This window comes from Myodes glareolus, chromosome X (assembly GCF_982192425.1).
Source record: "Myodes glareolus chromosome X, mMyoGla1.1, whole genome shotgun sequence".
Lineage (NCBI taxonomy): Eukaryota > Metazoa > Chordata > Mammalia > Rodentia > Cricetidae > Myodes > Myodes glareolus.
Window position 1 is genome coordinate 85606400 of NC_142053.1, and position 26834 is coordinate 85633233.

A 26834-nucleotide genomic window follows, 5' to 3' on the forward strand; every position below is an offset into this window, starting at 1 on the left:
ATGCAGATAGTTTGTGTCTTGAGGCAAGGGATAAAAAGATCATTTGATGTGGCACAGACTTTGGAGAGTCCCTGAGCCCCTGTCCTCTGTTCTGTGTACTGCAAAAACATTTCAGCCACCCCATTTCTTCCCTCCCTTGCTCTTTCCCTGACAACAAACATTTCTTTCTGCCTCTGTCTTTACCCAAGTATACATAGGTGTAATTTCTTTGTAGTGTTGTCGATAATTATAATCATTACCATATATCGATAGCTAGTATTTTGCAGTCTAGGCTCATAATCTCATTCAATGGCCACAATTCTATGAGGTAGTCATTATGTTTTTAGCAACTGAAGTCTCAAGTCTCACCTAGGGTTGCATAACTAGGAAGAAGCAAAGCCTCAACACAACTGAGCTTGACTCCAACTAGGCTCAGTAGCCTTTGTGTGCTACACTCTCTTTCCTATTCCCGTTGGACACGTGGTGAAAATGTGTCTTTTATGTAATATCGTACTGGGCCTGGCAGCCAAGATTCATCTGTCCATTGCAAAAATGGTTATTGAGGTGTAGCTTTTTGTCTGGTGCCCCATTCCACCCTTGCTTTTACACATGCACGGGTGGGAAGTCTCTGACATCAGGAAATTAATATGATTGCCTGGGAATTTTGTATCAACTAGTCCTTGAGAAGTAATGTGTTAAGTATCATGATGGAAATGAGCCCTACATTCTATAGATGTACGTGGAAAAAAATGATAGTGCTTTCTCCATCACCGCCACCTCCTCCTTCATGTCTTCTATGCATTCTTGTCTTCCTCTTCAGTTTCAGTCCTTTTACTTTGGATGAAGTATAAGGCGATATAGTTGAGGGTGGCCTGGACCCTTAATTCTCCTGTGTTAGCCTCTCAAATTCTGGGACCACACTTGTACATTAGCAACCTGGCTACAAAAGTTCTCTCAGAGCAGTTAATTCATGAGGAAAATCCTCAAAGTCAGAAGATTAATTGAGTACCAAAAACTCCCTGTATTAAAAGTCTTAGAAGAAGGTATTGTAAATTCTGTGCTTCGGGTGAGGCAGAAGTTCATTTTTATCTTGTGTAGAAAACTAGAGGTGACACACAATAAGACACCACACCATCCCCATTACATGGATTCAGTGTCTAAACTTCAGTTCGTGTTCCACTTATCCTTTTTTGCCATCCTGAGAGAAAGGGAAAAGAGGCAGAATGGAACATATACAGCTTCTTTATAATAAAACAAGATTCGAAAGATTGTATGCATCATTTTCATTTCCATTTCATTGTTTCAAACAATTCCTCAGCTCACAGCAAGAGAGGCTACGAAATGTAGGGATGGGACTAAGCTACAACACTCTTAAAGAAGAAAGGGAGAATGGGTGTTAGGATGGGCAATGAGTAACCTCTTCCACAGCCAGGGATGTGGTCTGCTCATCACAGAAACTCTGGATACATACAGGAAGGAGAGATCGAAGACAGAGAGTACTAAAGAGTCAAAGAGACAAACACCCAAGAGCAGAAAGAGCGATCATAACACAGAATAGGGCTAAGTCTTGGCTGAATGGAGCCAAACAGGGAAATAGGAACTGGAGGTTGTGAGCAGTGGCTAGAGTTTAGAGTCTCTCCTGCTAGTAAAGGAACTCAATTTGAACTTTGTCCTCAAAACAATGAGGAGCCACTGAGATCTTTTAAATCGAGGAACAGCACAATTAAATTTGAGTTAAGAAAGATCACCCAACTTATACCAGAGTAAACAGATTCAAGAAAGGAGTGACTAGAAGCAGAAAGAACAATTAGGAGGCCATGTAGTAATCAGAAAGAGACATAAAACTCTGAGCTAAGGCAGTGGCAGTAAGCAGACGAGAGAGATCAAAGAGATAGAAGGAGGTACAATTAGGAAACCATGGTGAGTAAATGGATGTGAAACTGGAGACAGGGAGGCTATTGGGAGGATATACAGATTGGGCATTACCATTATTTTGCGTAAGAAGTTATAATAGAAGAGTCAAGTGGTGATGCCTTTTGAAATGTTGTTTGAGTTGCTTCTGGGTTGTCCATAGCATCACTGAGTAACTCGATACACTGTACAGAAAAAACTAGATGAGTCTGGGAGTGCAGGAAGTAAGAATGGATGGAACGGCTGTGGTGAGTCTGTGTTTATGAGATCACAAGAGCACTGAGAACGCGATCCTGAGCAATATCAAGATATATTGAGAACCAGGGAAAGGCACAGGGCAATGCTCAGAATCAAGCAAAGTGGAAAGAAATGGGAAAGACATTATTGGAAAAGGACTAGGTAATTGTCGCAATACTCATGAAAAGTCAAAGTGAGGTTTAAAGTTGCTTGGCTCTGGAAAATAGGTTAGTGGTGATTACTGTGAAAATTATCTAGAGCTGAAGAGGTAGCTCAGCGGTCAAGAGAACCTACTGCTCTTCCAGGGGGTCCAGGGGGCATTTGCAGCTCTCCCATGGAGGCTCACACCTGTCTCTAACTCCAGTTCTGGGAGTCTGATGCCCTTTTCTGGCCTCCAGGCATGGCACACATGTAATGCACAGACGAACATACATGTGAAACATTTATACACACCAAAATAAATAATAAAGTTTAAAAACATTCTGAAAGAGAAGGGTGTGGCCTTGGCCATATTGAGGAGCAAATAAAAGATGAGCAGCGGAAGTCAACCAGGTTAGGGAGTAACGATGAAAAAGTGTATGGTGTCAGCTCAGGGAGAATGGTCCGAATGAGAGAGTTCAGAAAGTCTGAATGCTTCAGAGAAATAGTAATGGACAGAAGCAGCAAATGATGCAAGAAGGTCCTTCAAGAACCAGGAAGCGATCACACGGGATTGAGGGCACAAGTAGGACTTTCTGTTTTTTGAAATAAAAACTGGGGATGAAGTAAGTTGAGTTTATGAGTTTACGCCAGTGAGAAAATAGAAAACTAAAGATATTTCCTTCTAAGGACCTCCGCTTTCTTTGAAGTGTGAGAGAGGGTCATCTAAGTGGAACTGTCCTTTGATATAGTACGTTGTGAATGCTTGGCAACCATTTCATCTAACTGAGCAAGAGGTAGCAATGATGAGCTTGTCTCCAGGAATAATGCTTCCTTTAGTGCTATCTGAAGTGTTAGATGTATTGGTAGTTGAGTGGGTGGATGGATAGATGGAGGGATTTTTTTTTCAAAGTTTATTAAATTATGAAAGTTTCCATTTCCGCCCCTCCTCCCAACACCCTCTCACTCCCCCCCCTCCCCCTCCTCCTCCCTCTCCATCCCTAAGAGCAGTCAGGGCTTCCAGCCCTGTGGGAAGTTCAAGTTCCTTCCACCTCATTTTTTTTAAAAACAACCAACAAACACTAACACATTATTCATTCTGTTTTCTCACTCCATTGAACTTTTTCAAAGTATATTTAGAAACTCAATCCAGGAAAAAAAAAAACCTTTGGAGCCCACCCACATTTAGTAATTATTTTGCTATTCTTATCCCGTTTTAATGAAGTGAGGATTTTTTTTTTAACCTTGACTTTATTTTGTCAGTTTGGGCCAATAGTTCTCGATTGTAGAGATTGTTCTGTATATTATATGATTGCCATGTTTAGCAGCATCCCTGGTCTTTCTACTACACACCATCCCCCCTCCTACACTTGTGACAACAAAATATTTCTATAGGCAACATGAAAGATGCCCTCAGAGACAAAATTCCTCCCAGTATGGAAATTCTCTTGTTAAAATAGACAAGTCCTTGAGAAAGAGAAAGGGAGTGGGGGAGATGGGAAAGAGAGAGAGGAGAAAAAGAAGGGATTAATGCTAGAGAAGTACTCTTATTTACTAGTTGACCATTATTTTTGATTATATTTGAAATAAGTGTAATCTCTCTTTGGGCAGATTGGAATATTGAGGTTCAGAGAAGTTAAATTACTTATCATGACTAGGTAACAAAAACTGTGTCCTCTCTGGTATTTTTCATGGTCATTTTTATTGCCTTGCCTAAGAAAGGGTCCTGCTGTGCTCTACTTGGACTCCCCTTCTTACACTGCTGTCTGCATAGATCTCTGTCATTTGCAAGTGTGATAATGATCAACAGCCTTGTCTTGTTTGTTTTTGTCATCTCCAGGAAACTACTAACTGTCATAACTACCTTCTCAATGGCTCAGAAACCACTGGTGCATGTATTTCTTCTGTTTGGTTCTGTCCTTTTTTTTGTTGTTGTTGTGTCAGACTGCAAGAAAATAAGGCCCTCTGGCGATATCTTATAAAGAAGTAGTTGAAATAATGTCTTCCGGAAGGGGGTGCATTTGGCCTTGTGTGTCTTATTTATGAATGTGTTTGATTTTTGAGTCACCAGGTCAAAGCACGCTCATGGATCTCAGAGACAGTGGGGAATATAGTAGACTTGCTTTTATAAAGTTTCAAATCTAATACAGCCATAATTGAAATCAGTGCGGAGGTTTCAAAAGAAAGAAAGACAGGTGGGAGGGAGAGAGGGAGGGAGAAGGAGAGAGAAGCTATCTTAGTTAGGGTTACTATTGCTATAATGAAACACCATGACCTAAAGCAACTTATGAAAGGGTCCATGTAACAGTTCATCCTCAAAAGGAAGGAGAGCAGGAACTCATGCAGGGCAGGAACCTAGAGACAGGAGCTGATGCAGAGGCCATGGAAGAGTGCTGCTTACTGGCTTGTTAACAACCACATGGCTTGGTCAACCTGTTTTCTAATAGAACCCAGGATCACCAGCCTAGGGATGTCACCACCCACAATAGTTAGGCCCTCCGCCATCAATCACTTAATAAGAAAATGCTCCACAGGCCTACCCGGACCTTCATCTATGGAGAAACCTTCTCAGTAGAGCTTCCTTCCTTTCAGATGATAAGGCTTGTATCAAATTGACATAAAACTAGCTAACACAAAAGCTAATAAAACCGCTATATGAATCAGCGGTGCAATTCCTAAGCATTTGCCCAAAGGGCTCTACACCCTACCACAGAGACACTTGCACATCCTTGTTTACTGCTGTTCTGTACCCAATGGCAAGGAGATGGAACCAGCCTAGATGTCCAACAATAGATGAATGGATAATGAAAATGTGGTACACATATACAGTGGATTATGTTCAACCATAAAAAATGAAATCTGCAGGAAAATAGATGGAATTAGAAAATATATTGAGGCAGCCCAGATTCAGAAAGAGAAACACTACTATTCTTTCTCATATAGAGGTCCTATATATGAGTTTTTAAAGATGTGCATTTAGATGGAAGTGACTTTGTGCAGATGCCAGGAAACTGGGAAGGGGCCTGTGAGAGAAGACAAAGGAGGCTTCAAGGGAGCAGAGCAGGGAGGGTAATAGAACATGTGTGGTCTGGACGTGATAAGAGGAATACCGGGTGTGGAAATGTCTAAGCAGACATTGGTGAGGGTTGGGCTGCAGAGAGAAGATGAAGAGGAGAAGGGGAAGAGTCATCAACAACAACGGTAATAACAATAATAAAACTAGTTAGGAGACAGGAAACAAACTAAGTGAAAATATATGTGTTTAAATGTATGTATTTGTGTATGTATGTTTAAAAAGTGATAAATGTCAAAACAACAAAACATAAAAGTTCAAGGAAGAAAGAAATAGGAAGTGTTGGGTAGAAGGAGGTATGTCAAAGTTTAGATGCATTGACTTGGAAGGCCTTTATAAGAAGGGTCTGTTTGGTTGGAATCCTGCAAAACAGAGCAAACAAGCAACATGGATACTTGGAGAGAGAACCGAGTTCTCTGTGTATAATGAGCAATCAATACAAAGGTTCTGGCATGTATAAAGCTTAGGAAGGGGTATTTGTAACCATTACAGTAATGGCGTAGGAGTTTCCAAAATGCTAGCGAGCTATTTCAGTTCTCTGATAGGAGAACCAACTGTGTCCTCTAGTCATGCAGCTCAATACTCTTCTGCTTACCACTGTTTTATCATCTCTTACTGTCAACCATGAAATACATGTTGGCTTGTGATTGTATGTGCAATGTTCCTGTTAATTTTGCCACTTTTACACAGACATTTCACATGTTAGCCATTCTAATCACAGCTATTTTTGTACTCCTCAAGAATCATTCATATATATATATATATATATATATATATATATGTAATATCCAAGGAACTTTTGATTTTCTTCTCAATTTTATTTTCCTTCCATTTTTTAAACTAATTAACATGCCGTATTATGAAAATTTCTGTAGGTGAACAAAATAATATGAGAGAAAACCATTTTTCTTCTTTTTCTTCCTCAGTATTGAGACAGCCTGCATATCTAGATCCTTAAGCATCCTTTTCAAAATATTGAGTATATATATATATATATATATATATATATATATATATATATATATATATATCTCCATCCACAGGAATGCATTTAGTAACCTTTTACCCTTTCCTCCACCCATACAAAGCAGCTTTACAGGCCTGTTGGGTAGTTGCTATTATCCTCATATTCCAATTGAGAGAGGATGCTGAGGCTCAAAGTTAGATGTCTTACCTAAAGTCTCACTGGTAGTAAGTATAAAATCCAGAGCTACTTCACTGTTTATATTGGCACTCTTTCTCCTCACTGAGGGGGTCAGTTCTATGCATTCATCATGGTAGGAGACATCCGAACACTTGCTGGCAGTTAGAGGGAGGAAGAAAATTCCCCCAGTCCCATTAGCTGTTTTAGGATTCACATGGTCAACCAGATACAGTGCCAGACTGCATCAAGGAGTAGTTTGCTAATTGTCTCTTGGGTTTCTTCCTTCCTTCTCTACAGATATATTTGGGTCCACCCGAGGACAGCCAAGTACCTCCAGTGCCTCCACCTCGAGTGACAGCAAGAAGGCACAAACCAATCACAATCTCGAAGCGTTTGCTGAGAGAGAAGACAGTATTCTACACTTCTTCCCTCGAGGAAAGTGAAGGTCAGTGGTTAGCGTGACAGCTATATACAAAGAAAATACTGGAGGACAGAAATGGGAGTGTGGCTATTTTCTCCATGCAATGATAGACCTTTCATAGGTCTTTGGCTTACAAGCAGTCAGGAGAAGCAAGGCTTATAGTTTGTATTCTAAGAGGAAATTAGATTACTGGCAGTTGATGGGGCAGGGGTGAATCCTACACGATCCCTTGGAAGGCTAGCAGCAAATCCAAATTATTTGTAGGTATGTTACTCTAGTTCATTGAAATATGTGTACAAGGTTCTTGGTAATGTTCTGAGAATGTAATTTAAATGCAGCTACCATGGGTTGAATAATGGTCATGCTCCAAGTAATTTGATAGAGGCCAAATGAAATTAAGTCACATGCCCCTGCCCTCATGGAGCATATAGGACAGAGGAAGACATGGCTATGTGAGAAAATGAGCATCATCCAATGGGACGGTTGTTCCTGAAGAGACTGCACCTATCCTAAGTGGGCCTTAGCCCCTGCCGCTCCTCTGACTACTTTTTTTCGGGGTGACCTATAATCTCTGCATGACCAAACCAAGCACTGCACTGTTCTTGTGAACCAGTGAGCCACATGTGACAGGCAACCCCTCTCTCTTTGTGGGGGCACTGGACTTGGCTTTCAGGACACTAAACTTGATCCCCCTCTTTTCACCCACCTCACCCCCCTCTACTGCTTTTCTTTTTCTAATTTTGATATTTGAAGACTCTGAAGGTCTTAGCCCCCTTTGCCATGCTGTTTTTGTACACCACCTCTCCAAGTTGCTTGCGTGTAAAAGGCGTCTAAATGCTGCAGAGGGCTCCCCGGTTCGTTTAGATACAGCATTTGTTCTACCCTCTACGTTCACATCTGACATTAGAAATTCAAGAGGAATGGAACATAATTTGTATTTTAATGGTGGTGGCTGGAAGCTAGTCCTTTGTACAATGACAGGTGATCATTTGATCACTAAGCTCCACATCTCTTCCTCAGCCCAAAGCACATCTCTTGGTTTTCTATTGCTTCTGAGCCTACTCCTTTCGTGATGCCGCCCCTCTCAACAACTTTCAGCTCCGGAACACTGAGGTCGAGAGTGTTGGTCTTTCCTGGTAGCTCTCTGTCCACTCTCTCTTACATTAGGTCCATCAGCAATTCATGTTGGCTGTGGATACACATCACATATGAAATTCTTGGTGTCCCTTGGGACCACACGTGCTGAGGCCATACCATCTCTTCCCAGCTGTCTGTGCTGGCCTGCTTGAATGCTTCTAATCCATTCTCCAGAGCAGCCAGTAAATTGTCCATCCTTTCAAAAATGTGAAGCCCATGACCTCATCCCTCTGCTCCAAACTTTCAGTGACCTCTCTTCATGTTTCGAATGAAATTGTTTTGTACTGTTTTCAGTGACCCCTGCTTATCTATCTGAACTTTCTTTCTGTATTTTCTGTCCCCTTTGCTCTCTATTCTCTAGTTTTATGACCCTTGATATTCCTTATGGGTCTCAAATTTACATTGCCATCTCCTTGTGTAGAGACCTTTTCTGAGCACCCAAGTTAAACATTTCTTTTTTCCTGTCCCCTTACACTGCTTTGTTTTATTCATGCCACCTGCTACTACTTGATGACATATTTAGTAGCTACTTTCCCCCTAAGAACATTAGATCCATTTTTATCACCAGGTCTGGGACCAATCCCTGCTATACATTGTGTGTGTTCAGTACATGTTTATAATGTGAATGGTTATATTAGGAATATGGATAGAAAGGGATTATCTAGCTCAAGGGATCACTTCCATAGAGGAGGAAGAGAAAGTGGAAAATGGCTGGGAGTACCAAATGCTTGTTTTGTTGCCCCATAATTAGATTTTTTATGAAATAAATTTATTATAATGTTCCCTCCAAAAACCTTATACTAACAGAACTTTTTAGCACTTTATGCCCTACACCAACACAGAACTTGCTACATAGTGAGTGCCCAATTAATGAGTGTATTAGATGAATGAACTGGGTATCAGTAGACCTCAGGTCTAATTTCATTTTGGTCACTAGCCTGTTAAGTAAATTGAACTGGGGTTCAATTTGCCCTGCTCTATGATGAAGGCTTTGTATCAGATCTTCAGTGAGACTACAATCTACCCATTAATTTTTGGACTGATAAATAATGCCCAGGCCATAAAATAAACCTCATTAAATTGTAAATCTCAGTAAAATGTATTTTGCGCAACTACCTTATCTGAAAATATTTGCATTTTCCTGAAAAGGAAATCTTCCAATTCCTCCTCCTCTCCAGCCTCTGGCAATGACTCTCTAATCTTGGAGACTTGTTTATTCTGCAATTTTTCTATAAATGAACTCCTATTCTATATAGTCTTTTATGGCTAGCAAATTATTCTGGGGTGTGTACATACATTTTCTGCTGCTATATGATATTCCAGGGTGTGACTATATCACATTGTGTTTATCCATTCCTCAGTGAATGGGCACTTAAATTGTATTTGTGTTTTAGCTGTTATGAATAATACTGCTATAGTATTCAGGTTGTTGGGGGAATGTCTGACTTCAGTTGTCTTGAGTGTATTGCCGAGTATACATTTACTCTGAAGTTAGACTTTTGCAGAGCGACCAAGCTAATTTCCAAAGCACATGTGTCATTTTACTTTCTCACCAATAAAGGATGGTGGTTCAAATCTCCCTGTATTCTGGTCAGTGCTAGTTACAGTAGTCTTATCTTTTCATTCTGTGCATTTTAAGTGGGCGTGAACCTATAATCTCATTTAATCCTCGCTATTTCAGTATGAAGTAGGTACCTGAGTTTCAGAAAGTCATTTGTGGCTCAGAGAAGGAAAGTAATTTGTCCAGTTGACACCACGACCAAATTAGAAAGCAGCAATTTTCCCCCTTCTATCTTTCCCCAAAACCCACATGCCTACTAGATTTAACACTGTACTTCTTACAATGTGCCCCACCACCATTCTAAGGAGCAGCTGATACTGCTCACCACTTTTCTTGACAAATGGCATCTCATTATTTGATTTCCAAATTAATGTTATATTATAAATGTATATAATATTTTAGTAAATCCTTCCCCCAGTATCATAGACCCTTTCATATCCTATATCAAATCATTGGCCATTCTAAGTCTGTATTATTTATTTGACACAGGGCCTTGCTATGTGATCTAGGCTAGCACTGAACTTTCAATCCTTCTGCCTCAACTTCCCAAGTGCTAGGATTACAGACGTGTGCAACTAACTGCGCCTTACAGTCCACCTCTTTAACAAAGAGACTGTATTTCTTTACTGGTGCTGTTTCAGTTTCGGTCATTGTCTTCAGCATTCCCATATGTTTTGAAATCTATAGTTTGTCCACTCTGATCTGCTTTTCATACTGAGCCCAAGTGGAGGTTCTGGAAACATCTATTTGACAATGTTTCCTTTCCACCTATCGAGGTAATATTCATATTCCTATTCAGGTCTTACTGAAAAAGCGCCTAGCTAGCATAGGCCCATATCTAGCTACTCACATCTTTTATCATAAATGTTCAAGACAAACTGAACTTATTATTTGCTTTTGAAATATATTTTTGTTTTAAAATTCTTTCATTTTTGAAATTATAATGTATTTACATCATTCCCCCTTCCCTTCCTTTTCTTCCTTCATATCATCCCATGGTCTCCTTTTTTATTGATTGTTGTTACATGCATATATGTGAATATATATATATATATATATATATATATATATATATACCTAAACATAACCTTCTCAGTCTGTATAATGTAATATTTTCTTACAAAGCATGATTTTTTTACTCCTCCAAGCTATTGTTTGTCTGAACAATTTTGATTCATCAATTTCTCAGCCACAGTTCAACAATTACCTCTAAATGATCAATATAATAATTATATATAAATGAAAACAGAACAATAATTCCATAAGATTAATTGTCTAGTCAATGTTTAAAATTTCTCATTGTCTCATTACAAGAAACAGGTTCCCAGTAAGGTCCCTGTGTCACCTTTGGTGACTACAGCTCTCAAATGTCTCCCTTTGCTGAGCAGAGACAGAATGCTTAACTACTGGGCTCTAATATCAGCTTTATTTACATGTCTGTTTCATTTATTTATTTATTTTTGTATTTTAAATATTTATTTATTTATTTATTTATTATGTCGGGGATGAAACCTACAACCTTGTACATTCTATACTAGTACTGTATCCCTGAGTTGTTAACCCCAGCCCCAAACTTCCTATTATTAATGAAGGTGACAATGTCCACAGTAGATATTAGTTGATTTTTTTTTCTGGAGACAGAGAATAACTTAAAGTAAGTTTTCAAAAATTTAAATATATGTGTGTGGGCTTATTTTTCTAGAGAAAATCTTTCTGCCTGTTATTGTGTTCTTTGAAGCTTTAACTATATTCAGAATCACTTAAAAGCTTATTCTAATGGGCACAGGAAATTACGGAGCACAAAGGCTAGGGGAAGAATGTAAATTGGCTATTTGAGGATATCTTTACATGGATAGAGAAAGAAATTAAATTCTGTTAGGCTTGTTAGCTTGAAGTTTGGGGAACCTTAAAATTTGCTTTAAAAGTGCTTCTTGAGAATTAGTTGATGCATTTATTTAGAAAGAGTGAATTATGCAATTGATTGGGCACTCTGTCCTTTTTGAATTGCATCCTCTTGAATAAATCAGATTGGAATACTAGAGTTGATTCAGTTGTGTCAGTGAAAGTCATACGAACATCTTAAATTGAACCTCATTTGAATGAGACCTGTGACTCCAGGCAAATCGGGCAGGGTGGAGACTGTTCTTGTGGGATGTAGTCAGTCTGTACTATAATAACAAGTTTGAAAATGTGTGCAGATTTTCAGATTTAAATATGTATACATGAAGGTCATAATTAATCTTTCTTCTTTGTACCAATTTTTTTTTCAGATGAAACCCAGCATCAAACTCCTAATGGTACAATCACTAGCAACCTGGATCCCCCCAGGCTACCGCAGCACCTCAAACTACCCATTCAGAAAAGTGGGGAAACTGACCCTGGAAGAAAGTCCCCAAATAGACCTGTTTCTGACTGTCAATCGGAACCCTGCCCAGAGATGGATGTGGGGAAGCTGGTATTTAGGTTGCAGGATGGAGGGACCAAGGCTACTCCAAAGGCCACCAATGGACCTGTGCCAGGCTCTGGGACCACAAAGACCTCCTCTTTCCATATAAAGAGACCAGCTCCCAGGCCAGTGGCTCACCACAAGGAAGGTAAATGTTTAGCAATGCTATGGGAAGTAGAACTGAGCCAAGCTGCTTTTCACTGTGGGAACTTTCTAGAGTTGGAGGTATCTTCCTCTCTTGCTCCTGCCCTCCTTCTCTCCCTCTTGTCACGTGTCCTCCCATGTCTTGCTTTTTTGATTTTAATTTTTAAAATTAGCTTGCCAAGTAATTAGTAGGTTTTAGTATGAGATTTAAATGCATATTTCATTTAGTTGATTCTTATCCCCCATTCCCCATCTCCTTGATTCCCCCTTCCTTGCTGTATATTTTCAATATTCTTCTTTCTACTTTGTTCTATTGCCTTCCCTACCTGCTCTCTTAGAGCCTCTTGAGTTTCCCAGTCGCATGGGTCACCTTCTAGTTCCTGCCCTTTATTCGTATTTACTACCAGTTGTGTATTTTACAGTTAGAAACTAAGATGTGCATATGAGAGACAATAGACAATAACTATCTTTCTTGAGCCTGGGTTAACCGGCTTAAAATAATTTGCATTCATTTCCATGCATTTTCCTTTTGAAAATTTCATTTTTCTTTATGGACAACTAGAAGTCCTTTGTGTGTAGGCACCACATTTTCATTATCCACGTATCTGTTGATGGATATCTGGGCCTAACGATCATGAGCAGAGCTACAGTGAATGAACATGGACGTGCAACAAATAATGTGGCCAGATATAGAGTTCTTTGAGTTTATGGAGTGGTATAGCTGGGGAAAAAGAAAACTCTATTTTTGATTTTATAGATGCCCCCACACTACTTTACATAGTGGCTTCCCCAGCTTACCCTCCCACCGGGAGTGTGTAAGTGTTCCTCTTTTCCCATATTGCTTTCTTGATGTCAGCCATTCTCACTGGGTGAGATGGGATCTCAACATCATTTTAATTTACATTTCTTTGATGGATAGAGATGTTGAATATTTGAAAATGTATCTGTTGGCCACTTGTAATCCTTCCTCCGAGAACTATCCTCATTTAATCACTGTTCTCTCACTGTGAAGAGACACCATCACCAAGCCAACTCTTGTAAGGAAAACATTTAATTGGGGGCTCGCTTACAGTTTCAGAGGTTCAATCCATTATCGTCAAGGCAGGGAGCATAACTCCATGCAGGCAGGCAGGGTGCTGGAGGAGTAGCTGAGAGTTCTATTTCCTGGTCCATAGGCAGAGAGGAAGACTGGGCCTGGCATGAGATATTTAGACCTCAAACTCCACCCCCCAGTTATACACTTCCTCCAACAAGGTCACACCTCCTGATCTTTTTGATCCTTTCTAATAGTTCTACACTTTGATGACTAAACATTCAAATATATGAGCCTATGGGGGACATTCTTATTCCAGCCACCAGTGTCTGTTCAGATGGTTGGCCCATGTTCTAATTGATAACTGTTTCTTTGGTGTTTACTTTTTAGAATTTTAAAACTATTTATTGGAGATATTAACTCCTGTATGTTGTCTAGCTGATGAAGACTTTCCCCGTTCTCTTGGCTGTTTATTCTACTCATTTGTTATTGTTATTGTTGATAATGGTGGTGGTGGTGGTGGTGGTAGTGGTGGTTCTTTGAATCCATATGGTTCCATTTATCAATTCTTGGGCTATTTCCTGTTCAGAGTTTTGTTGTCTATAACTATATCCTTAAGAAGTGTTTACCCTTTGTTTCATTATTTCCAGTTTAAAATCTAGGTCTCTGATCGATTTTGAATTAATTTTTGTGTAAGCTGAGAGCTATGAAATCTAATTTCATTATTTTGCAGGTAGTTATTGAGTTTTGCTGGCAGTTTGTTGAAGGGGCAGTTTTTCCTCCAGCACATGTTTTTAGCGCTTTAATCAGAAATGAGATTTTCATAGCTGTGTAGGTTTATTTCTAGTTCTTCTGTTGTGTTACCTTGGTCTACATGTGTGTTTAGTTCCAGTAGCTTTTATATTACATTTCCATAGTCTAATCTGAGGTCAGGGAATGTGGTGTCTCTGGCTGTGTTCCTTCTGCTTCATGTTGTTTTGACTGTGTTCTTTCATATTTCCTATAAATTTTAGGAATTTTTTTGGTCTCTATGAATAATGAATCTCAATGTGCAGCCCATTAAGGTCTTGGGCATTAGATCCTTCTGCCTTAGCCTCCTGAACCTCCCAAATGCTGGGATTATAGGCATGCAGCTCTGCACCTGGCCTGACATCCTTTTAAAGGGAGTACGTTTCTGTTTGCTAGCACAGTGCTGGAGTGCAGGTAAAAACGACTACATAGAGTGAGGAACTGGGGAGCAGGATAGCAGAGGAAGGCCAGCAATGGGATTGGCATGTCAAGTATCCATGAAGCCTTTCACTCTTAATGAACAGAATCACAAATTTCGTTTTAGAGAGGAGAGGCAGGGAGGTATTTTAGAGTATATATGAAGACAGAGGGAAGCAAGAAGGAAAACACGCCTGTCCAGATAAAGCAGAGGGAAGAAATTCTGTCGTCTGTGGCAGACTCGGTACATGCTGACAGCATTGACTTTGAGCAGTTCAGTAAATGCCGTTCTGTGTGGATGCCAGCAAGATTTCCACAGAGCAATTGGCGCTTTCTAATTCCCTGGTTTGATCCTCAGATGCATTTGCATGCCCATGTTATTTTCCGTGTCTGTACCTTGGGTTTTATACCTCTAAAATTGGAAAAAGAATACCTACAAATAATTTTTAGGATTATAAGGAATAACAAACAAAATACCTGGCTCATAATCAGAAAATGAAATATGTTATTAATTTTCTCCCTCAGCCCTGTCTTCCCTCCCTACAAATTGCCTCTTATGGGAGGCAGCCAGGAAAGACCAGACATCTATGGAGACATCCGCTTCAGTTTAGAAGTCATATATTGATCATCACATTAACCAAGTAGAAGGTTGGGTAACTGCACTTCTACCCCCATGGTAAACTTTGCCCTGCCCATTGTCAAGCCAGATCCTGTCAGCTCAGCACACACAGTAACTTTTAGCCTTCTCCATCGGTTCTGCCTCCAACATCTTTGGATATAGAATGCAATCCCCGTGCCATCCCTTCTGCTGCTTCTCTCACACTCCCATCCTCTGGGCTGCTGGCAGCAGCAGCTGTGATCTAATGGTATCAGTTAATATAAGAACTCATCTGACTTGTCCAGAGCCATCCAGGCTTTCTCAGTCTAAGCTGCAGCATTGCCAGATTTTTTTTTTCTCTTAAATCAGTTAGCAACCAACTTATGTGGTACAGTTTTCCTTAAAGCCTCTGGCCTTCAGCCTTGGCAGAACTTGGATGGGTTGGGTCATGGTAGAGCTCTATAGCCAAATTGCTGGTATAGTTGCGTCTTTCAACCTTCCCCACCTATCACTTTGTCTCGGCTTCCCTCCCTAGTTTCGCTGATGCTCCTGGTAAATTCCTGGACACCAGAGGAGTTATCAGTAAATCAGTTGCTACACATAGTTCTTCCCCTGAGCTGAAGCTGATGATTAACCCCATGTGCTAACAAGCAACCTGAATGGCAGGCTTGGGGAGAAAGTTGCCTCTTCTGCTCACCCACTGTACACCAACAGTGGTTAGCCTCTTCCACCTTTGCTGTTGAAGGTGCTTTGTTGCTTCGGGTATTCCAAATGTGTCACTGTCCTAACCTCTCTCCATCTTTCCCCCTTTCACTGACCTAACATGTGAGTGGATTTCATTGTTCTCCCCATTTTCCCCAGAGCAATTAGAAATGGCAGGCGCCTGGTGCATGGTAAAGGGCTCACTTCCATGGCAATCGAGTAACTTTGCAAACCTCACTATTGTTCCTTGATGGAATTTTATTCAGGACCCTTTTCTATTCCAGACATGGGCCTGTATGCTTTCTCTTATTCGTTGCATAATTTTATTGTTGGTAAGTGTGTGAGGTAGGTTTTACCCTACCCATCTCAAAGAAAGAGTGGCTCAGATATGAAGCAAATTGCCCAGCGTCCCTTGGGCTATAAGATGCAGAGATGTTGCTGGAAACAAGATATTTGGTATGCTTTGTATATAACACATTCAGTTTTTAAAGACTTATTTTAAGCATGTGAATATTTGCCTGCATGTATGTATGTATCATGCACCTTGTGCCCATGAAAGCCAGAAGTGAGTGTCACATCCCCTAGCACCGAAGTTACAGATAGGTATGAGTCACCATGTGAATGCTGGAGTTCACATATGATTCCTACACAAGAGCAGCAAGCTCTTTTCAACCCATAATAATCTCTCTAACCCCAAAGTCTTTTTTTTCTGCCTTAGCCACCTCCCTCTTTTCCAGCAACCATTACTTTGGGGTATACAAATTAGCCTGTCTCCTTTTGACCATTTATTTGAGTTTGTTGTCTTTTAAATTAATTTTCTAGGTTAGCATATAGAGTAATGGATGGTTCATCATAGCATCTTCATGTCTATGTGTTATGCTGTGTTGCCATTTATTCCTCTCCTTCTCTGTCCTTTCCTGTGCCTCCCCTACTTGGTTACTTTTCTTTCCCCAGTTAGTTTTCCCCTCTACTCTCTTTCCTGTTTTATATATATATATATATATATATATATATATATATATATATATTACATTGCTCTCCCTATTTCCCACCTCCATCAAGATCTCTTCCTCCACTCTCCCCAGTTCCTATTTTTGTGGCCCTCCAACGTAGATACCTCCCCACATCTATTGAAATCTAGGTTCTCCATGTAAGAGAAAACATGTAGTAGTCACTCAATGCTGCTTTCTCTTATCAGTTCTGGCTTTACAAAATGCAAGTGTGTAATTTCTACGAAAAGATTTAGTATTTTTGGGAGAATGAAGAGGGCAGAAGGGTGTGTGTTTTTGCTTCTATCTATGTACTCATTCAGACATCACACTAAGCAAAGGGAAAGACCGAGAGGAAAAGTCATGATTCTGCCTTCCCATTGTTCACAGTGAGGATGGCCCATAGGCTGTCAGTCACAGTCCGGTATGAGCTATGTTCTTAGATGATCATGAGAGCAGTAAGAGCCAGGAAAAGAAGTCCTTCATTCTGCCTGTGTATAGATATTAAAGTAGGTAGCATGCCACACACATGGGCCCTAGGGCATGTGGGCTTAACAGCCCTGCTTAGTTTCTTTCCTCTCTCTGGTAATATGCTCCTGGGCTTGGAGGAAGGATATTTGCAAGACCTTTTTTAGTCACACAACCATCAATTCTTCACTGGGGTGACTAATGCTGTAAGTGGCATTTGTATCTGCTCTAAAAGTATTAGGAACAGACTTGCTCCTGCAGTAATGGGCGTTGCTGGCCATTGTCCACATTTTCTTGTTTGAACTTATTATGCTTCTGCTTTAGTAATCTACTGTTTGGTTTTCATTCTCTGCCTCTCCTGGAGTCTAACTCCAGAGTGTTCCATACGGATAATTAATGGCTAAGGGGAGAGGAAGGCTATAGGATGCGCATGGAGGAATGCCACAGAAAGCAAGAGATCATTGTAGAAGGCTAGGGCTGAGGGAGAAGAAAAAGCAATCTTCCCCCTGTTCTTTCGCCCGAGGTGGGGTATAGGTGGATATTAGGGGAGGTGCTAGAAAGCTGCGTAAAATTGAGAAATGATGACTGTTGCATCTCCATAACCCTGCACATGCTAAGATATTTGCTCACCATCATTTGGCAGAGGATGGGAAAGGAAGTAACCAAATGTTTTGGAGAGGGCAATAAGTTTGTAATGAAACCCATGTTTTGGACCAAGATTCAAAAGAAATGAAAATGATTGCCATTTGGTGGAATACTATAGACTAGAGAGACTGTGTAGTTAATACCCTGTCCTCCATTACTTCCCTTGATATGTGTTTTAAATTTGGCCCTGTCTCTCCTAGCTGTAGGATTTCAGGTAAATCATAACCTGTCTGAGCCTCTCATTTGTATAAGAGGCTCATAATTGTGCCCATTGGATTGCTATAACAAGGAAGGGTGGCATGTGTATACCTGTCCCTTTCCAACTACCCTGTAAATGGAAGGAGTTGTTCGGCTTTGATAGCATGCTGTTGTAATTAGGTCAGCTTTACTTTATATTTCCCCACTATGAGTAGTGTGGGATAGCACCTCTACCACAGGCAAGATTTGTGTGTGTGTGTGTGTGTGTGTGTGTGTGTGTGTGTGTGTGAGAGAGAGAGAGAGAGAGAGAGAGAGAGAGAGAGAGAAGGTAGATGTGGTCTGTCTATAATGCACCTAGTTATCTAGTAGGGGCTCAAGAAGTGGCAGATTACAAGACAGGGCCATCTGCTTTTCTGTATTCTAGAGCCTTGGTGGAATCTCAAATGTAAAATATGGGCAGAAGAAAACAAAACTACATTTTTTTTTGTCTTCAGCCTGGCTATACACTTGATAAACACCCAGAAAGAAAAAAAGCATTGCGGAGAAAAGAGACAAAAAAGGACATTTAGCTCTTCTTAGTCCAGTTCCAGTTTAGATTCAGTTGGTCCGTGGATCCTCTGACAGTCCTACTCCAGGGTATTCACCCATACCTCACTTCCTAGAGCCCCCATGCTTGGCCCTCTAACGTAACTGCTTATAGCCCATGACTATGACTTCTCATCCCAGTTCTGATTTAAGACCCCAGGGAGACTGTATCAGATCACTTGTGTTCATTCCTTGTTGGGCACAAATGCTCTCACAAAATCCCCAGTATATTGAATACTTACTTTAGGTTTCAGAATACCCTTGAAGCTTGAGGCTATTGGGCTTGTGTGTCATAGGAAGCTCAGTTGGAAGCCTAAAAAGGGAAAGCTCTCTTTGCTGTCCTTCTAAAAGGCTGCACTGCATTTTTCTTTACTCAATAAATATTTGTTGAATATCTGCCGGTTACACGCAGAGCAATTTACTTGGGTCTCTTGGGGATACAGAGATGAGTCCCACCTGGATCTTGCTCTCAAGTTGCTCCCATTCTAATAGGGGAGAAAGAGTCATGAAAGCAAAGAGCCAAAGTACAAAATTCAAAGTACAAGACAACCAGTTCCTTAAGAGCTAGAGAAAGGAACTTGGAGAATCTTAAGCTTCCTAAGAGACATGGCACTTAAGTGGACACAATTTTGGGCATGTGGGAATAGGATAAAGAAGATCTTGGAAAGATGATTCATTGCAAGACATGCACACAGAACAATAAATAATAATGTTTGTCTAGACGGTAGCATATGTGAAGAAGAATGGTGGAAAGCAAGATCAGAAAGGACTGGTGAAGCCCAGTGGAAGAGGGCATAGTGGATGCAAACTTAGGCATTTTGGGTATTACCAGTAGGCAACAAGGGGCCATGAAATCGAAATCCATTTATTGAGAGATAACAAGAAGGTGGAAGAAAGGAAGGGAGAGAATGATAAAGAAATTGAGGCTTCCATAGTATTCCCAAAGCAGCATACAAAAGTTAGCAAAGAAAGGCAAAGGTTTACAGACTGATACCATCTGCTGATTCATCTGCAAAACAGTCCAGTCTTCATATTGTACTGGCAGAGAAATGAACTGCTGACTTACACAAGGTAGTTTTAGTATTAAGATGAGAAACCAGGTTTCTTGACTCCTAGTTATATGACTTCTTTCTGTGCCTTGCCAGTTTGACATTGTGGCTTAACTGTGACTGAGACAAATTAGAGGCAAGAAAGAACAACACCGGGGTCTTTCAGCCAAGAAAACTCTTTGCTGCTACTTCAAAGCGTGACTTGTAATGAATCATCAAGCTGGAGTCGCATATAAAAGGGCCTAATCAGACAAACAGCTAATGGTGCTTACTTTCAGGCCCTAGTTAGATGTCCATTTTGGATGTGGCTATGAAGGTAATGAGTGAGGTTGCTGTTATGAGGATGGTATCTGCTGTGTTCCTCAAGAGAAATGAGCCCTAGGCTAGGCATGGCTTCAGGTAGAAATATTTCTGGCTCTGAAAGTGTAGTGTCTTTCCTATCAAACTCCTTCGTCCGGTAACTAGTGGAAATGGAATATCACTGCCATCTCTGCTCATGTGTGACCTGCAATGAGAAAGCGGCTTACAACTTTACGGCTCGCACTGCCAAGCATCACATGTACCAGGGGAACACTGAAATACCCATGTGCAAGTCCTGTCCTAGTCAAACTAGGAACGCTGAGGATGGATCTGGGTACTGCATATTTAAAGGTCTGCCCATGTTCTCATGTGCAGCCAGGATTGAAATCCACTGCACCTCTGGTAACTGGAACTACATAGGTTGTAGAAATCACATGCACATGGATCTGTTAATGGTAAACTTTGAGGTTCCTTTTCATTTTGGAGTGTTTTCCTCAACACTAGAAAAGGCATAACATTGGTGCAGAATGATGGCCAGTCTTAACTATGAAAACTGAAAAAAGCACTAAATGCAGTGTTAACAATACTTGGATCAGAACTGGTGTTTGGTAATAAAAGTAGCCAGAACTGGAACTGTGTGAGACCCTGGTATTAATCCCTGTACTGCAAAATCAGACAAAAAAAATAGTAACTATTGTTTTACTTACATTTTTAAACTGTTATCATTATTATCATTTGCAATTTTCTGTTACTGCTACTAATAACAACGTAGCAGGCACTGGGAAAGAAGTGGACATAAAAATAGAAAATAAGAATTTTCAATCATTACTCTATTAAAATCTGGTAATGGGTAGATAGATTTACCATTCTGAGCCTCAGTTTCCTTCTCTGTAAAATAGAAGTGATATGAAGTCTCTATTCTTTCCTTCTCAGATGACTATGAACATCATCTGGGAGAATGTTTCAACCAGTATAAATTTGTTAGGCAAAAAAGCAATTATTATTACTTTGATAATCTTTTTCTAATGCAACTGTAGAAAATCACCCTGATGCTAACTATGGGGAATAATAGCATGTCCATAAATATAAGTTAGAGCATAGATGGGAAGATAGAAATTCTGTCTGTAAGCAGGAATAATGTTTCACTCATTCCTCTACTAGTATACTACATATACTACACTATCAGAATCCTACCTTTTCTCCTGAGGTAGCTCAGGATTTGAACTGGCTCTCATAAAACATATTATGGTAATTTTTATTTTTTGAAAATTTCATACTGGCAAATACATCATTTTTTTATAATATTTACTGCCTCCTCCCCATAACTCCTTCTAGATCCCTCTTTCCTCTCACTCCTTTCAAATTTGTTTCCTCTTCTTTATTTTTATAAAACCTACTGAGTCTGATTTGTATGATCCACGTACTCCTGAGTATGGGGACCATCCACTAGAATGTGTTTGCCCTACCAAGAGCCATAGTGCAAAGAAAACTGACTCTCCTTTCCATAGTGGCTAACAGCTGTCAGCATCTCCTCAGCTAGGTGTGGGCTTACATGCCCCTCCACTCTCCACCCTGGAATGTTGACTAGCTTGATCTTATGCAGGTCTTATGCATATAACCGCAACAGCTGTGGGCTTATGAGTGCAAACCATCTTGCAATGTCCAGAAGACACTGCATTGCTCTTAAACTCTTTCCATTCTTTCTTCTGCAATGATCCCTGAGCCTGAGAAGAAATGTGAAACCATGAACACCAATTCTCTGCACTTTGACTAGTTGTGTTTCTATATTAAATTTTATCCATGGAACAAATAGACTGCTCTGATGATATCTGATAGCTACATTAATCTATGTATATAGAGAAATAGATTATAGGGCAGTTTAATTCTATGTCCATTTATTGATAGCGGTAGGCTTTACCCCTTGACCCAGTGAACTCCTCAACCATGGATTTGAGACCATACTTAGTACCAGGCATGTGCTTCCTCCTCTGGAGACCCTAAATTCAATCAGAATGTAGTTGGTTACTCCTGTAACATTCATGCCATTATTGCAACCATGATCATATCTTTCCAGGCCAGTTGTTATTTTAGTGTATAGGATTTACAACTAAGTATGACCACTGATAACTTTCCCCCCAGCAGCCTACATATAACCTTCTGGTATTATGAAAGCTAGTCATGAGAGAGGAGGCTTCCTGATCAGTACTAACTTTATTTCTCCACGTTCTGTGTCCAAAGTATGTGGTATCTTCAGCAAAAGGGTCTTACCGTCAAGTTTTGGTGGGCAACCAAGAGCAATTGCGATGGACTGTGTTGTCCTGGGGTCTCAAAGACACTTCTGATCAACAAATTGAGGGGAGGTATCTCACACCTGACAGCAGGCTTTTTATTTGGTAACCTATGACTTCTGGAAGAAGCTTTATTCCCTGTTTATGGTGACTCCAATTAAATTATTTTACATATTTAGGAATCCTATAAAATAATAGATCTCCATATAGCCTTTTCAAACATCTTTAGTGTTATATTTTCCTACTTGTACACATTCTAAAGGAATGGATTTAGTGCTTATGATGTGAGCGAGCTTAGGAATCCATAGAAGGAAAGAAGTAAAAATCATGCTTATTCATGCTTGTTTTGGCTAGTATATCATCTAACTTCTTATAATTGCCTTATGAAATGAAATTGTTATATACCAATTTCCCAAGTGAGAAAATTATAGTCAGAGTCATTAAATCACTGTCCAAGTTCTCACTGCTTAGAAGTATATAAATGTAAGTTTCTGTCCCACCCAGTCCCGCAGCCATTCAGTCTCAAATAAACACACAAAGGCTTATATTAATCATAAACTGTTTGGTCTACTGTTCAGGCTTATTACTGTCTAGCTCTTACAACTTAAATTAACCTGTAATACTTATCTGTGGTTAGCCATGTGCTTTCAGCAAGAAATTCTTATCTTGATTCCTCTGTGTCTAGCCAGTGACTGACGCTCTGCCTTTCCTCCTCCCAGAATTCTCTTAGTCTGGTTGCTCTGCCTATACTTCCTGCCTGGCTACTGGACAATCAGTGTTTTATTAAACCAATATGAATGACAAATATTTACAGTGTACAAGAGCATTATCCCACAGCAGAAATGGCAGAATAAAGCCACACATCCAGGTCTTCACAATTCTAGAACCTCTGTATTTTCTCCTGTGGCATACTGTGGCTCAGACCCAAAATAACCACACAGAAACTATATTATTTGAATCATTGCTTGGCCCATTAGCTCTAGCTTCTTATTGGTTAACTCTTACATATTAATGTAACCCATTTTTATTAATCTGTGTATGGCCATGTGGCTGTGGCTTACATGCTAAAGTTCTGGCATCTGTTTCCGGTGGGGCTACATGGCGCCTCTCTGACTCTGCCTCCTTTCTCCCAGCATTTAGTTTAGTTTTCCCTGTGTATCTAAGTTCTGCCCTGCTATAGGTTCAAAGCAGTCCTTTATTAACCAGTGGTATTCACAGCATACAGAGGAAAATTTCACATCAGCAAACTATATAACCTAAAATTAAGACTTGTTTTGATGGGATAGTGAAGAGACCAGTTTGATAGAGTAGACTTGGTAAGTAATGTCCAATGGTTATTCCTGTAACAATGATTTGGAGCTAGTTTAAAGAGGCCTTGAATTATGTTGAGGAGTTTGAACTTTATCCTGTGCATTTTATAGTTACCAAGAATGACTTGAAGAAAAATAAAACTGTGTAAACTTTAGTAAATCCTATAGCAAGCAGTATTATGTAGATGGAATTTAATTTTACTTTAAACATCTTGCTGAAAGAATGAAAATTAAGATCTAAGATTGAGCAAATATCAAGATCTAATGCACTTGCATTATTACACAGATGACTATATTAATATTATCTTCATTGAGACACAAGTACTTTTTGATGGGGTTTTGTTTCCTTCATTCTTGTTGAGACAGAGTCTCCCTCTGTAGCTTAGGCTTGCCTGGAACTCACTATGTAGGCTAAGGTGGCCTCGAACTAATGTCAATCCTGTTTTTTTAGAGTCCTCAGCACTGGGACTTGAGTGACCATGCCAAGCTTTATGAATTCATTTTTACTTTATTTCAATACACATTTTTCTCTTGACCTTGTCCAAGTTCTTGTCAGTTTATATGAAATATGTGTTAGCTAGTTGCTTGTAAGAGTAAATTGTTTGGTTAGCTTTTGTAGTTGCGTCTGATATTTTGCTATCAGAATGTTTTGTGCCAATTGTTTTTTCTTATTTTTTATCTTGGATGAATTCTTGTAAGTTTTTTTTCCAAAGTGGAATTACTAGATAAACAAGTATGAATTATTGCCTATGCATAATTTTGTGTTACATCTAGATTGTTCCAAAATACCTGATAGGTATCTAGATAGAATAAGTCCAGTTTATTGTGCCACCAGCAGTATGTGAGTACCTGTTTTTACCATAATCCTGCCAGTACCATTTCATAAAAACTATTTGTTTATTTCTTCCAATTAAACTGTAAGCCAGAAATGTGGAGGTAGGAAGGTGAGGTAGAAGAGTACTTTAGTATTGAAAAGGACCTGGAATTTTTCGAGGTTTATTTTAGTTTCCATTATATGTACATATGTATGTAGATGTGTACATGATGCAGTTGCCCACAGAGTCCCGCAGAGAATGCTGGGTCTGGAGATATAGGTTTTGTAAGCCTCCTGACATAGGTGCTAGGGACGCAGTTTGGGTCCTTTGCAAGAACAGTAAATATGTTCAACTGCTGAGTCATTTCTCAAGTCTCAGGATCTGAATTTTGGTAGTGGATGAATTTATCAAATTTAAGTTCCTCATCAATCACCTACTATATGGCATTAATCACCTACGATGTGGCTGGCACTAGTTCCTAACTTAATAACTTTGATTTCTGTAAACGAATGTGTTGCTACTCTGAATTGTAAAGCCAAGGAAATGTAGAATTAGGAAATTCATTACAAATGTAAGGTACATGAAATTGGTTGGAACATAAGTTTTCTAAAGGGCAGCAGCCAGAAGGATTTTAAAACAAAAATAGAGTTGTTGTTAGCTAAGAAGAAATGGGAACCAGAGAAGATGGTCCAGCCAACCCTAGGTCATCTACTGACATTTAGTGTTCTATTTGGGCGACTATTTATGTCCTTGCTATTGCTTTCTCTTTTAGGAGATACTGACTGTTTCAGTAAAGTTCGGCCCCCAGGAGAAAAGCAAACAATCATCCGTCCTCCAGTGAGACCCCCAGACCCTCCTTGCCGGGCCAGTGTTTCACAGAAGCCGGAACCAAAGCCAGATACTGTGGCTGGCAATGCAGGGGAAATCCCATCATCTGTGTAAGTAATTTTTTCCCTCAACTTGACCTAAGGCCTGTGCCGACCACTAGAAGTGCCTTCAGGGTCCCCATCATAATTCTGGAACATCATTCTCTTCATAATCCAGGGGACTATCCAGTGTCATCCCTGTGTGGAATAGTCCATTCAGTGTCCAAAGTTGGGCTATTTTACTACATGTGAAGACTTTTTCAAAGTCTTATATAAAGAACCATTTGTTCTTAGCTGCCCTGATGCCTGTGGAGGAAGAAAAATTACTTTCAGTTTTTTGCTCTAAAAATCTTCTCCTTATTTTGTGTTATTGCTACTGTTTTTTCAAGTAATTTAATGAGCCTGTATTTTTTTGTCATTGTACTTGTGCTTGGGGCTTTTTTCTTTCTTTCTTTCTTGCAAGAAAGCGTACATTTAAAAAAAAAATTTCCAAAATGACTCAGATCCTCTAAAGATCCTCTCACAGGACAAGAGCTGAGCTGATACTCAGTAGGCCCTCTGGTTGGGGAGCCTGGGATAAAGTAGAGCCAAGAAACCAGCTGTGCTTGCCACAGCTAGCCTGACTGGCCTCTCCTCATGCCCTCCTCAGACCCTCCTCCTGGACCATTAGCACCTAACCTCCAGACCCTTCTTTTTCTTGTGTCTTTTATTTTCCGTAATTGTAAAACTTAGGGAAAGATCAAAACCTCCACAACTTCCACTAATTAGCAATGTGTATTCACAAAGCGCCCTCAACCACACTTTGAAACCAAAGATTGTTTTCATTTATTTTTCCAAAGACAGGTCTGAGTGGGTCACAGACTTTGCCATTCTGGATCAATATGTAGTAAAGGACCTCATTTTGTTGCCTTGAAGCCTTGGGGCTTCAGAATCATTTCTCATTCTGATATTCGAGTTTTGCCCTAATTCTGGACTTTTTGCGAGCCAGGGTAGGGCCTGGTATTGGTGACCTATCTGGTACGGAGTGTCATGCCCTTTCCGTTGGTCTTTGGTTCTCACATGTATTCCACTGCAGCTCATCAGACTTGCTTGGCTTCTATTTGCAGGGTGGCATCCAGGACCAGATTCTTTGAAACAGCATCCCGGAAAACTGGAAGGTAGGAGACACAGGGGATGGAAGAGAGGGCAAATGGCAGTATTGAATGGGTGCATCAAATGCAGCTCATCAGGTTTTGCTCTTTCCTCCTCCTTTTCTGTTTCTCTATAGTTCTTGTTCTCTCCCCCTCATCTCTCTCCCTCCCTCCCTTTCCTCTCCCACCTTTCTCCTGCAATCATTGCAGATTGGCTTCTATTTCTTATCTGTGTCATGTCTTTTTCTCTTGCTTGTTCTTACATGTGTCTCTGCCATTCTCAGCTTTTCTGTCACTTTTTGGGCTTCCCTCTCTGTGTTCTCTTTATGCCATCCTTCTTGCTTTTCTTAACCTGTGTCTCTGTTGTCCCTTTTCTTACTCATTTTTTTCTATTTCTTTCTTCTGTTTCTCGTTCTCCTTCACAGACATACATGTGCATGTACGCTGTTGTATGTACACAC

The 26834-nt window shown here is 40.1% G+C and overlaps 1 protein-coding gene across 2 annotated transcripts in view; it reads left to right on the plus strand.

Moving 5' to 3' along the window:
- The window catches only part of Ophn1 (oligophrenin 1), a 327366-nt gene that overhangs the window by 291021 nt on the left and 9511 nt on the right, over nt 1-26834 (plus strand). For both annotated transcript variants that reach the window (XM_085684928.2, XM_085684927.2), the window contains 4 exons: nt 6780-6927; nt 11872-12195; nt 25150-25315; nt 26350-26400. In XM_085684928.2, coding sequence (XP_085541054.1) covers nt 6780-6927; nt 11872-12195; nt 25150-25315; nt 26350-26400 — 689 coding nt within the window. The remainder of the gene's footprint in view (nt 1-6779; nt 6928-11871; nt 12196-25149; nt 25316-26349; nt 26401-26834) is intronic.